This window comes from Myxocyprinus asiaticus, chromosome 2 (genome assembly GCF_019703515.2).
Source record: "Myxocyprinus asiaticus isolate MX2 ecotype Aquarium Trade chromosome 2, UBuf_Myxa_2, whole genome shotgun sequence".
NCBI classification, from domain to species: domain Eukaryota; kingdom Metazoa; phylum Chordata; class Actinopteri; order Cypriniformes; family Catostomidae; genus Myxocyprinus; species Myxocyprinus asiaticus.
Genome location: NC_059345.1, coordinates 971178 through 985000, shown reverse-complemented (window position 1 = coordinate 985000; position 13823 = coordinate 971178). Strand labels below are relative to the sequence as shown.

The 13823-nt window shown below is 39.6% G+C and overlaps 1 protein-coding gene across 4 annotated transcripts in view; it reads right to left on the bottom strand.

The window, feature by feature from the left end:
• LOC127410360 (neurexin-2-like) overlaps positions 1 to 13823 on the bottom strand; it is a 495400-nt gene that overhangs the window by 86477 nt on the left and 395100 nt on the right. For all 4 annotated transcript variants that reach the window (XM_051645599.1, XM_051645582.1, XM_051645589.1 and 1 more), the window contains one exon: positions 5070 to 5251. In XM_051645599.1, the coding sequence (XP_051501559.1) occupies positions 5070 to 5251 (182 nt within the window). The remainder of the gene's footprint in view (positions 1 to 5069; positions 5252 to 13823) is intronic.

Genomic DNA, 13823 nt, shown 5'->3' with positions numbered 1-13823 from the left:
GGCAGCTGAAAAGTACTCATGAAAAATCACAAAAAGCATTGCAGCACTACAGCGATTCAGACTACATTTAATCAACAATGAGGAGTGGATTGGGTTCCCCCCCCAAACACAAACACACAGGTGATAAATAACACTCTGTGTTCCTCTTGGGTGGCTCTTTGCTGCAGATACAGTTCATTTACCTCATTGTGACACTTCTGTGCTGTAGGTCACTTACTAGTGAGCATCTGGCATCTCTGTCATATTTTTCAAGTCAATTAGAACGGAACCGTACTGATAATTAACTGCACTTTCAATAGACCACTCTTGGCTTTAAATGGGTTTACTCAAACTCAATATGTGCTGCACAAAAAAATAAATAAATAATAAAAAAAATATACTCCACATTCATTCTCAGCATGCCAGTACATTTCTAAAATGAATTTAGAATCAAGAGACGTGATTTCATGTTTAAATCACTTCAATTGTAAGTGCCTTACTGGAACACAGATTTTTCCTTTTTTTTTAAGAATCAAGAGACGAGTCAAAATAAATGTTTGTGGTAATCAACATTATGCCACAAATGCTGTCGCTTGATCTTAACTAGTATTGAACCCAGATTATTTCTTTAAAGCTGCAGTGGCACCAAGCGGAATTACAATCGGTTTGCTTGAGCACCCCAACTGGTTTGGACAAAACAACATTGACTCAAGCAATGGTGTGACTTCCAAGTTAGTCTGACCAATGTCAGATAGGGGGTGGAGGGGTTGAAACGAGTGTTTGAAACTTGTTTGAAAAGGTCTTTGTGTTTGTAGTTCAGTTTGGTACTGCTAGTGGATTGTACAAAAAGAATTACATCAGTAACACCAGAAGTTAACATGCCTAGAAAAGTTTAACTTCAAAATGATGATTTAGACACTTTACAGCTCAATTAATACACATTTATACTGTTTAAGTCATATGCAACCTTCAATAAAAATACAAGCATCACATTTCATTCACCTTCTGGAACTTCCATTGTAAGTATTTTACTGTGAAAATAATTCCTTATATTTACAAAGTGATGGTCGAGTTTCTCTGTGGAGAACATATAGCTGAAGGTGTATGTGGAGAGCGGGGCAGAGCGAGGCCGGGTTGGACACCTGCAGCGGATTATCTCGCCCAGCTGTGGCTGATTACAGTGTTAACGGGTGAGAGATAAAGCCGCGGCGAGAGCTGCAGTCGGGGAGAGACACAGGGAGAGAGAGACTCAACAAAGTTTATTTGCAGTGAAGCTGAAAAGCAAATAGAGTTTATGTGTAGTGTTGAGCTGAAAAGCCAACAGAGAGTACGTGTAGTGAAGCTGATAAGCAAACCTTTTGTGTGCGACTGAAAAGTGCAACAATAAATGTCTACGTGTTTGTCAAGCCGGCCCCAGCTTGCTTACTTTCCTACGAATCCTTACGCTCATGCTGAAACCCGGGAAAATTGGAAGAAGATCACGTTGTCCTGGAGTCCTCACTGCTGGCTCAAGAACGCGGTGCCAAGGATACACGATCTGGTGAGACGCAACGGGTTCGTCAGCAGGCTACCGAAAGGGACGGCTGAGCGAGACCAGTGCCATCGCCTGGCATCGTGGACGGAGGTGGGCCTGCTGGCTGAGGACCGAGTGGGCGGCGTGTCCAGGAGCCTACAATTATTTTATTTTTTTGACACTACACATAAACAGCTTCGTTGAGTCTCTCTCTCTCCCTGTGTCTCTCCCTGACTGCAGCTCTCATCACTGCTTTATCTCTCGCCCATTAACGCTGTAATCAGCTGGGCGAGATAATCCGCTGCAGGTGTCCAACCCGGCCGCTCGGCCTGCCCCGCTCTCCACAGTGTATTAAACCCGGAATATTCCTTTAACTGCTGGAGCTTCAACAGACGGAGTCTCTTCAAAGTCTGTTTCTGAGGGACTGGAGATGTTTGTCTTCAGCTGCTGTTGGATCGTGTTCTGAGAAACGTCTCACTGCCTGCTTAAAAGATTCTCTCTGTGGCTCGAAGTTTCGCTACAGTCTCGCTTCACTTTCTCCTTTTCATTAGACCTCCTGAAATATTGCTTATAGATAGATGGACTATGTCACCTTGTACATCTAAAGACCTACAGATGATGTGTGTCATTTCTGCAGCACTAACACCACCAAACCGAATCAATAATGATTGTTCTTCAGACAGGTTTCCCCAAATACTCCCCCTGTCTGCCATTGGTCGAAACAGCAAATAGTCCCGCCCCAAACTCACGTCATTGGTTGAGTAAGAAGTTGACATGTTACGTCCCTCAAACAAAAAGATGCATGTTTTTATAGTCACAGTGTTTACACTCTTCAGGAATTCAAATGACCAATGGATTGACCAATCACAGGACAGAATAACACACTGTCACCAGGATCGAGGACGTTCAACACATCTGGCAACTTCTGAGAGTATAAAAATACAACCATCTGCCCTCGTTTGAAAACTGTGAGACTTTTGGTCAGGACTGGAGAACTTGCTGAAAGTGTGTGTGTGTGTGTGTGTGTGTATCTTGAGGGCTAAAATAGTTTCCTCCCACACAGGGTAAAATTAATTGCCATCCCCTGCAGATCCCAGAACAGAGATTAATCACAGCACACCTTCACCGTGAGCTGCACACAAACATCTCACTGCCAACACACACAACCACAGTACAGGGGATTTATCAAAGCAGGAGTAAACACACACACCTCACAACACAAGGTATTTATCACAGCAAGAACACACACACATACACAGAATATACTGTATTATATATATTAGAGAGAGAGACTGAGACACAGCAGGTAAGGTAAAGATATCTTGTGAGGGAAACTTTTAGAGCATTAGCTTCACAAATAGGTAAGAACCCAATGGAGTGTTTCAGCAGCTGATACTGTATTCTACTTCACACTGCAGTGTGTGCGTTTGCGTGTGTGTGTGTGTGTGTGTTGTCCCAGTGCGTCTGAAATTAATTTAACTCATTTAGAGTAGACTTCCAGCATGCTTGAGGGCTTTGAATAAACTACTGCCAGTATTTTAAAGTAAATAAAAGCTGAATATTTACGCAGAAGCCCAAAGCTTAAGTGTATACTTATGATAGAGTATGTATCTATTAAAACCAGAACAAGACATTAGTACCAGGGGCTTTCCATAGTTCAATGCACATTGTGTACAACTCATAGTTTTGAAGCCTATTTTTGATTCGTTGGTTGGCTGTAAATATGCTCAAATAGGTGCTAATGAGAAAAAAATAGCTGCTGGATTTGCCAAAGTTTGCAAAGTTCATGGCATTGTGTTTTAATAAAAGAGTCCCGGACTTTTGCAAATTTATTGAGCACATGTATATATTGCTCTTTGTTTTCAGAGTTATGTATCTAATATTTGGTACTTCCTGCATGTGGATGAAGCAACTCTCAACACCGACAGGCATTTTGACCGTTCACACAGCTGTGATTGCGTGTCGCGAGCACTCTTCTTGCATGTGCGCACGTACGCATGAGTGCTTGAAAGCAGCCGCCAACAAGGGACTGAATAGAGTCGGTATTTGGTGTTATCAATATTGTAGAACACGGTGCTCATTACGTCAACTGCAAGACAACCACTGGTTGATCTCGATAAAAGATCAAAGGGGAAAGAGAGTAGAGAGAGAAACAACACAAATAATGAAAAAGATGGACTTTTTATTTCCTTGGTTCTGACATGCTAATTTATACTTACTTGGCGAACATGCTACTTTTAGTTTGTCTAACAATGATGATGAAATGCAGTGATGTTTTTGTTCTGCCAAGGTGTTCGTTTGGTTATATTTCTCCTTTCTGAAATTCTTGACCTAGGAGAACTCGGTTTGTTGAAGAGCATTGATGATTGGTTAAAGCTAATCGTGGGTGTGGTTTGGATGTGATGTTTTTTTTATTTGCTATTGCAATAGGCATTACTGCCATGGCTGTTTAGTACATTAAACACCGTGCCATCACCCTCAACTAACACATTTTAAAATGATGCTGCACATAGTATAAATGCCAGCTTCTTTCGCCAAAGGTGATTAAGTTTGGCTTCTTCCATAGTATCAGTTAGGCTTGAGACGTAAAGCCTGATTGTTCCGCAAACAGTACGTGTGACGCAAATTTTGTCATCGGCATTTTCTCGATTCGCGGACAGTCCTCGTCTGTGCACAGCGAACGCATTCATTTTCGTTCGCAGTCCTATGAGTACACTTTGAAAAGCAACGCAGTCGACCGGGCACGATCTAATCCAGAACGCGTAAAAATCGTCATATACCCGGGCCTGTGCATGCTTTACAGTATGTGCCGTGTGCTTAGAAAGCGTTCGTGATAATGCTGATTCATGTCTTAAAATGATCTCACATTTCACTACAATTCTTTCTGAGTTTACTTGAGTAATTGATACTGCTGTGAAAAACTTAAAGCACTTTTATCTTAATTTGTATTTCTTTGTTCTCAATTTATTGATGACTGTTGGCTTTAATAATTACTTGAACAAGAAACAATGTATAATTAACAAATTAGTATTCGTTGTTGTTGTGGTATGGAAATTGGTATCGAGAATCATCAAATTTCACTGGAATCGGTACCAACTACTGAAATGTTAGTATCGTGCCAACACTTCTGCATGGTAGATCTTACTATAATAACATTATAAAAAAAGTAGATCTCATTCCATAGAAGTGTGAGCACCCCTGCTGTAGAAAATCATTTATATAGATTTCTTCATATTAAACTATATTTATATTTTAGTGTGTGAATTTGATACTGAAGCAATGGCACTTTTAACAACATTACAAGATGATAAAAACACCCCTAGCTCCGCCCATAGCTCCAGTCTCACAGTCATACAGCACTTTAAACTCCAGCAGATGGTAAATGCAGTTTCTGAAAGACATTAATGCCCCCTAACTTTACCAACAAACATACCTCCTAACTGTAAGTCACTTCAGGAACTTCTTCCAACAAACTCCAAACCCTACAAACTCTAAACCCTGTGACTTTAAGCCTCGTCCTCAAACAAACCCAGTGAGATTTATCCCCGCCCTCTCCCTTCCCCTGGCATATTCTTACTATGTGAAGCTCCAGATAGTCTCCGAGACCCTTGGCGCTCTCCACCCGCACCAGCACCGCCTCTTTGAGCTGCGTGCTGAAGCCCACGGCCAGCCGGTCTGCTCGCGTGCTCGGCCGGTCGTTCGGGGGCCATGTGTAGGTGATGAGGGCTCCTCCACGGCCGAAGATGTACGTCGTCCCAGCTGAAAGAGAGAAATAAAATTTGTTTGATGATGCAGACTTGTAAGTGACCAGATGAAAAAGACGCATCATGACAATAATTAAAACATACTGTTGGAAATATGATGAGAAAAAAATAATACTGCACGTGCACAAACACAAATAATCCTATCATAGTATGCTTATGCTTACATAAGACAATGAAGACAATGAACAGGTGAACTTTAAGTTATGCACTGGTCAGAATGTGTAACTTGTGTTGCGAATACGCCATTTACTTAAAAACACGCGACACGTACAGCATTTATACAAAATGTATAATATATATATATATTTATTTTTAAATCTTGCAAAATTATTTCGGTTACATTTTGACACATGTTTTTGTCATTTAGCACATTTTCGTCAATTAAACATGTATTTTCTTTCACTAAAACTATATGACATTTAAGTCAGAGTAAAACTGGCTGAAAAAGATTAAAATCAGAAAAATCAATCAATCAATCAATCAATATGACATGACACAATATTGACTAAATTTAAAGGACATTTCTGTCAAAAGACAAAACAAAAATTTCATTAAATAAAGCACTAAGAATTTATAAGAAATTCTTCTTAACCTCGTGTGACCCCCGCATCCACATGCGTGGACGTTGTATTTTGGTTTCGCTATACGCAACGCATAATTTCAATTCATTTAAACCAACTGATCTCAGTTCAGAAGACCCAAGACTGTCATATAATGGGTTAAACTTAAGGTACACCGAGTCATGTGACACAACAGTATGATGTCGATTTCCGTGAAGCGCTCCTATGGGTGCAGTGTCAACAAAAGTGCCTCCCGTAAGAAATCTCTTTAAGTGTTTTCATTGAACCCTGTTCGGTTGTAAAGAGGAGAGTCTCTAGTTTCGTTTGATATCATGCTTTAAAAAATACATTCATTTTTCGCGCGTCAGTGCGCTGATAAACATGATGTCCACATACGTGGATTTTAGGACAATATTCCCTCAAAAGTTTAAAAAACATGTTAGTTATTTTGAATAACTTTCAATGTTAACACGTTTGAGTAATTTAATATAAATGTAATACATATATTTTGTTATATTTTATTTTGTTATCACTGTACAATATGATTATATTCATTAACATTAATAAATTAATTCCTATATTTACTGTACATTATCATATTGAGAATAAATGAGTTCATCAATAAACTGATAAATGTGTCTTTCAGAGGCTTTATATGGAGTTAGGATGAACATAAGGTGCATTTCAAACTGTTCTGAGACCAGTGCAGACAGACAGCACACTGGAGGTTAAGTCATTCACTAAATAGGGAGCAAGGGAGCATCCTATAGCTCTCTATGCAGTTAAGTGCATTCACTCCTAAAATCTGATCAAAAGTTCAGTTTCAGGCTGCAGATGATGTTTGGATCACTCAACATGTTTGACAGACATGTGACAATGATAATCAGTACATAGATTCAGAATTTATAATGTATCATTTTATTTTAACATGATTGACAGTGATTGGATGATGCTGGACATTACTTTGAATCTGAATTAATTATGCTAATTTATGATGTAATGTCTGTAACGTCTCAAAAACATGAATAATCAACACTCCTGGAAACGTCATAAACTATCTGACCTTCTATAGCTTGATAATATTTACAATTTCACAACTGAGTCCCGCTGTCCACATATGAGGACATTCATTATTAGGACAACTATTGGCTCTAAGAATTATTAATTGCTACTAGTTACACATCAAAAAGGGAAATGGAAAATGCACACAACAGTCACGCTCGGGTCTCAGGAGTCTGAATAAATCTCACTACAGAAGGAATTCTTTGAACACGAGCAAGTGAAAACCGCTGCACATTTCTCTACGATTCACTGCAGTTCTTCTGTGAATAAGAGTCATTCCGTTTACACTCTGAAAATTAAATGTGTTAAATATGAAGCCTTCACATTGTGTTGCTCCTGAAGGTCATTGCGGTTGAATGATTGAATGATAAAGAATCTCAGACCTCATATTCTCTCCTGTGATTAGGTGAATCTGATTTCACTGCTGCCAGCTCGAGAGAACGATGGCTTTAATCAAATGTGTGTGTGAACTGAACCGTAACATCAACACTGAGAGCTGTTTGCATTCAAGTGACTTTCCAAAGGCTTGAAACTCGAAAATCTCTTGTGCACGCATCAGGCCAATCGGCATGAAGAGCCAATCAACTTATTTTGTTGTCCATTAAGTATTTACATTGATATGTAAGTGCTAAAACGGTTCAGCGAGCGTCTCACAGAAGTGTTTCGGTTGAGCGCACATTAATGAGAGTGGAGCCTAATGGCTTCTTTATTAGAATTAAATGATCAACAGCTGACTGTAAAGAACAGAAAGGATATTAAAAGAGACATTATTCAATGATAAATGGATTGCGTGGATCTCATCTTTGGACACACATTACACAGAACGAGTCAAACCAAACTTTCACTCTCAACACAATTTTTAGTCGCATAGCGCAGCATTTAGTCACATATACGAGGTATTTTACTCTCATTTTAGAGGGTTGCACGTAGAGTAAATGATTAATCATGAGATTTGAGAATCGATGTCGAGATCGTTCAAATGAAGACTGCGATTAACTGGAAATTCTATATTCTTACCCAGCCCTATTAATATCTAAATATAATACAAATATTTAAAACATATCAAAACACTGATTGTATTGAGACTGTTTCAAAAACATTTCCAAAGTACATAAAACTTGTGTAATGAAAATGAGATCTGACCAAAGACAGTACACCTCATTAAACAGAATGCACACCTCATTTGCAATCATATACAGTATGTCATATACTGCGACAAAGGTGCATGGTTCAGTGTCTGGACTCACAACACAAAGGATGCAGCTTTAATTCTTGACTCAGGTGATCATGAACCGAAGAACTATGATGCATTTTCTGTTTTACCATCTTTAAACCTTTTAGCAAGACACTGAGTGTTGATTTGTTTCTGTCTGTTTCCTGCAATTACTGCACGTTCTACAAGAGCATCTCCTGCTAAATAGTGAGATATCTGTACGTAACCTGTCGAACCCTTGATAGTAGCCATTGCCCCCCGAAATTAGTCAACTAGCACTGAAGGAGAAATGTCAGTAGGTTTAAGAGGTAATAATCACAACCCTGAAAGAATAAAATGAACAATGTGGAATAAAATCTGGCATCACAAACAGGATTTCTGAAGCTTCACTCACTTCTTGACAAATAACAAAACATCAGCCACACCCGACAATTACGACTCGGCCAAAAACCTCCGTCACAGCCCACCGATTTAGAAACAAGCAACGATTCTAAAACTGATTCAAAGCCAAGAGTCAATCCTCTCGTTTCTACTCCCCTCAGGCAAAACGCCATTCTGACTGTGCTGTAAATTGTAATATATGCCTGCTGACTAATTATCACAGGAAATTAAATAAAACTCAAAATTACAAGAGAATGGAGGAGGAGGAGAGAGGAAGACACGACTGAATTGTTTTAGAGAAGAAATGAGGACAAAAGGAGGAGAAGACACACACAGAGAGGAAGAGCACAGTCTTTCATCATTTCTTTGTTGTTTTCGTAAAGTGACATCAGGAAAGGCAGTTAGCGTCTTCAAAATGAAGCTCCTTCAAAAACAAAAGTGTGAAATGGCTGCCGGGAATCAAGAGAAGACATTTTGAGAAGCATGCATCTCTCTCTCTCTCTCTCTCTCTCTCTCTCTCTCTCTCGCTCTCTCTGCGCTATCCATCCAATCTAATTTTCTTTTTCTCATGAATATGAAGCGTGACTGAAATTAGAGCGAGCCGCAGGGACCCATATGAATCCCAGATGAATGTAAAAACAATTTTATAGTGTGCCACATTCATTCTCATTCTATCACAAACAAACTGAGATCCGACATCAGCTGCTATGACACACAGAAGTGTTGTAGTGTACAGTATCATGGGTCAAGTGTTAATCATGACCAACACCACAACAGATACACAATGTACGCCCAACCATATGACGACTATGTCAACCGTGAATTGAGGTTAAACATAATTTGCTGGTGTTTTAAAATAAATGTTATACCCTCTTTCAATCGTCACCACATGCATTAACTTAAAAACAAGAGTATCGGCCTGATCTCATGGAAATTACATGACTGTGGCGACATGTTTGCAAAATGACATTATGTGGTTCATTACAAATATCGCGGCAGTTTTGAGGTGAAATGTCCACTGTGTTGCGCTAAAAGCGAGTTAAATGTTCTCCCAAACAGATGGGGTTTACGGTTAATGCTCTATTGTGTTTAAAATCAACAAAACCGATCTCCCTACCCTAAACAGTTTAATATTAAAAATATTAAACTGTTCATCTCAAGCACAACTGTTAACACTCACACCCAATCTACACTGGACGGGAGTCATGTTGCATTATAAGCAATAGAACCCATTATAATCAATAATGCCATCTACCATGGAAGCGTCCATCGTGGCGCACCATGTCGACAGTAAATAGATGTCCTGTTCCATTTTGCACTGCACACGCTCATGCTACTACTGCCAACAACACAAATAAACGGCGCAGATGGGCAAAAGAACACATCTATGACACGTTTGTGTTCAAAACAGCAAGAGGCAGCAGCTGAATGACAGAGAGCTTCTTCTCTTCAGAGTTGTAACTTGACACCGCATCTTTTAAAAGTGGCCCGAGATATGTATCAAGCAGTCAAAGACTGTCTGTGCATGTTTAATTAAATTGTTTTATTTAAAATAGTCCAGATGGGTCCCCTTTGTTGTTATGTCTATTGTACATAGGAACATAATTAAAAAAAAAACATGAACAGACACAAAACTTGTTCAGTGTGAACAGCCCCTAAAACAACTGACATCATCACGCGGGCCACTGAAAATTTCAAACGGGCTGGATTTGGCCCACAGGCCTCCAGTTGAATAGCCCTGCACTAGGCCTTGTTTGTCCTGATCTCACTCTGAACGAAGGTAGCGCAAGTGGGCGGGGCCAAGGGTGCAATTATTTTAAGTAGGCATTGATGTTTTTGAACTGTAGAGGCGGTCATGAATTAATGTACACCAAGTGACGTAGGGTAACCACAAAAGTAGAGAACGAGGCATTTTTGCAGCTTGGTTTCAATAAATGCTTTTATTGCATTGGGGATTGTTTGGAGTTCTTAAATTTACAGTATGTTTTTATAGTAGAAAGACCTATTATTTGTCAAAATATCAAGGAAAATTAGATTTTTCATGACATGACCCCTTTAATATATGTTTGTATTTATTTCTCAGATATGTTTGAAAAATAATGTTGCTGATGGCATACTGCACGAGTGTTTGTATCTTGCTTACCATTGCTTATTCTTATTCGTTCATCGTTTTATCCTTTGCCATTTTACCGCGTGCTTCGGGTTTCATCTGTGTGTATTTTACCACGCGCACCCATTTCTCGAGGTTTTTTCTTTGTTTTTTCCACTTGTCTACATCTCGTGTCTCGACTGCATGCATTAGTTTTCTCCACTTTGTTTTACACAGATTATTGCATCAATCTCAAACATCTGCTGATTAGGAACCACATTAATCTCAATCCCTCGCGCTCAAGAACAACCACAACAACAGCAAAAAACAATTGTGGTAATTCATGGCAAGTAATATGCATTACATGCCACATGTTTACTATAGCTTCTTCCATCAGCAGTGAGGGATTTGCATATGATAAATGTAAGGAATTAGTCAAGCTGACGGAGAAGGTTAATGAGTTAGAGACATGCATCTAAACGCTAGTGGAGGTCAGTGAGAAAGAGAAGCTGGTAGATACTGTTTCGGATGCGGGTAGTACAGCGAGCAACACACACACTTTGGTACCGACTGAAGAGCCCCCGCAGCTTGCGTTTGGGTGAAGTCTCGGCAGCATACTCGCTCAGCAAAGCGACACCACTCTCCCATTCCTGTTAGAGTATCCAATCGATTCTCCCCACTCAGTGATGCACCCACTGAGAATCATGTTGAAAGAGCCTTAATAATTGGTGATTCTATTGTAAGGAATGTGGAAATAGAGACTACAGCCACTATTGTTAAATGCATTTGGGGTGCCAGAGCGTCCAACATCAGATCAAATTTACAAGTGCTGGCTAATGCTAAACGTAGATTTTCTAAAATTGTTATTCATGTTGGCACTAACGCTGTCTGGCTTCGCCAGTCGGAGATCACTAGAGATAATTTTAAAGACGTGTGTGAACTTGCAAAAACGATGTCAGACACTGTAATATGCCCTCCCTGCTCGTCGTGGTGATGAGGTTTATAGTAGATTAGTGTCACTGAACAGCTGAATGTCTGAGTGGTGTATGGAGAATAGCACAGGATTTATAGACAATTGGAAGAATTTTTAGGGTAGACCTGACCTGCTAAAGAGAGACGGACTCCATCCCTCCAGAGAAGGTGCCTCTCTCCTCTCTAATAATTTGGCTCATAGTCTTAATAATGCTAGTATATGACTAACTGGGGCCCAGGTCAGGAAGCAGACAAACTGGCTAATCTAAATGCCTGCTAGCACCTTGAGATGTCACACAGGTCACATAAACTACAACACATCTTGATATCATATAGAGATTGTGTCTGTTCCCCGAACTACCAAACACAAAACCCTCACTAAACATTTAGAAAAAAAATTGATTAAGGTCAAACTTGACAAAAACAAAGAAAATGAAGATGAACATCATATAAAGGTAGGGCTACTAAACATTAGATCTCTTTTAACCAAAGCACTAATTATAAATGAAGTTATTACAGATCATAGTTTGGATGCGCTCTGTTAGACTGAAACCTGGCTTAAACCGGATGAATATATTAGTTTAAATGAATCTACTCCCCCAGGTTATTGTTATAAACATGAGCCTCATCTGAAGGGTCGAGGAGGAGGAGTTGCTGCAATTTACAGTGAAGTTTTTGGTGTTACTCAGAGGACAGGATATAAGTTTAAGTCTTATGAACTAATAATGCTTAATATGACACCATCATATATAAATGAAAAATCTCTGTCGTCTTTTGCCCTTGCTACAGTATATAGATCACCCAGGCCTTCCTCTGGTTTCCTTGGTGAATTTGCAAATTTTCTATCAGATCTTGTAATTAATGTAGATAGAGCTTTAATTGTTGGTGACTTTAACATTCACATAGATAATGAAAATGACACATTGGGATAGCATTTATTGATATTCTCAACTCTCTTGGAGTCAGACAAAAAGTGACAGGACCAACTCATCATCATAATCATACGCTATATTTAATTCTGTCATATGGAGTTGATGTTGATACTATAGAAATTCTGCCGCAGAGCGATGACATCTCAGATCATTACCTCATCTCTTGTTTGCTGAGATCAGCTAATGTTACTCAATCTACACCACGCTATCGTTCAGGTAGAACTATTCTTTCGACCACTAAAGCTAGCTTCACTAATAATCTTCCAGATCGATCTCATATACTCAGTAAGCCAAAAAGTCTAGAAGAACTCGATGTAATAACAGAAAGTATAAATACAGTTTTCTCTAGCACTCTTGATATTGTCGCCCCCCTTCGATTAAAGAAAATTAAAGAAAAAAGCCTCACATCAGGGGTGGTGGCGGGAGGTGTGGCGCATAAGCTTTTGCTTTACGCAGATGATATTTTATTATTCGTCTCCTACCCCATTAGATCTATGCCTTGCCTCCATTGAATTATTAATTCCTTTTCTACAGGTGCATCTCAATAAATTAGAATGTCGTGGAAAAGTTCATTTATTTCAGTAATTCAACTCAAATTGTGAAACTTGTGAATTAAATAAATTCAATGCACACAGACTGAAGTAGTTTAAGTCTTTGGTTCTTTTAATTGTGATGATTTTGGCTCACATTTAACAAAAACCCACCAATTCACTATCTCAACAAATTAGAATATGGTGACATGCCAATCAGCTAATCAACTCAAAACACCTGCAAAGGTTTCCTGAGCCTTCAAAATGGTCTCTCAGTTTGGTTCACTAGGCTACACAATCATGGGGAAGACTGCTGATCTGACAGTTGTCCAGAAGACAATCATTGACACCCTTCACAAGGAGGGTAAGCCACAAACATTCATTGCCAAAGAAGCTGGCTGTTCACAGAGTGCTGTATCCAAGCATGTTAACAGAAAGTTGAGTGGAAGGAAAAAGTGTGGAAGAAAAAGATGCACAACCAACCGAGAGAACCGCAGCCTTATGACTGTCAAGCAAAATCGATTCAAGAATTTGGGTGAACTTCACAAGGAATGGACTGAGGCTGGGGTCAAGGCATCAAGAGCCACCACACACAGACAGTGTCAAGGAATTTGGCTACAGTTGTCGTATTCCTCTTGTTAAGCCACTCCTGAACCACAGACAACATCAGAGGCGTCTTACCTGGGCTAAGGAGAAGAAGAACTGGACTGTTGCCAGTGGTCCAAAGTTCTCTTTTCAGATGAGAGCAAGTTTTGTATTTCATTTGGAAACCAAGGTCCTAGAGTCTGGAGGAAGGGTGGAGAAGCTCATAGCCCAAGTTGCTTGAAG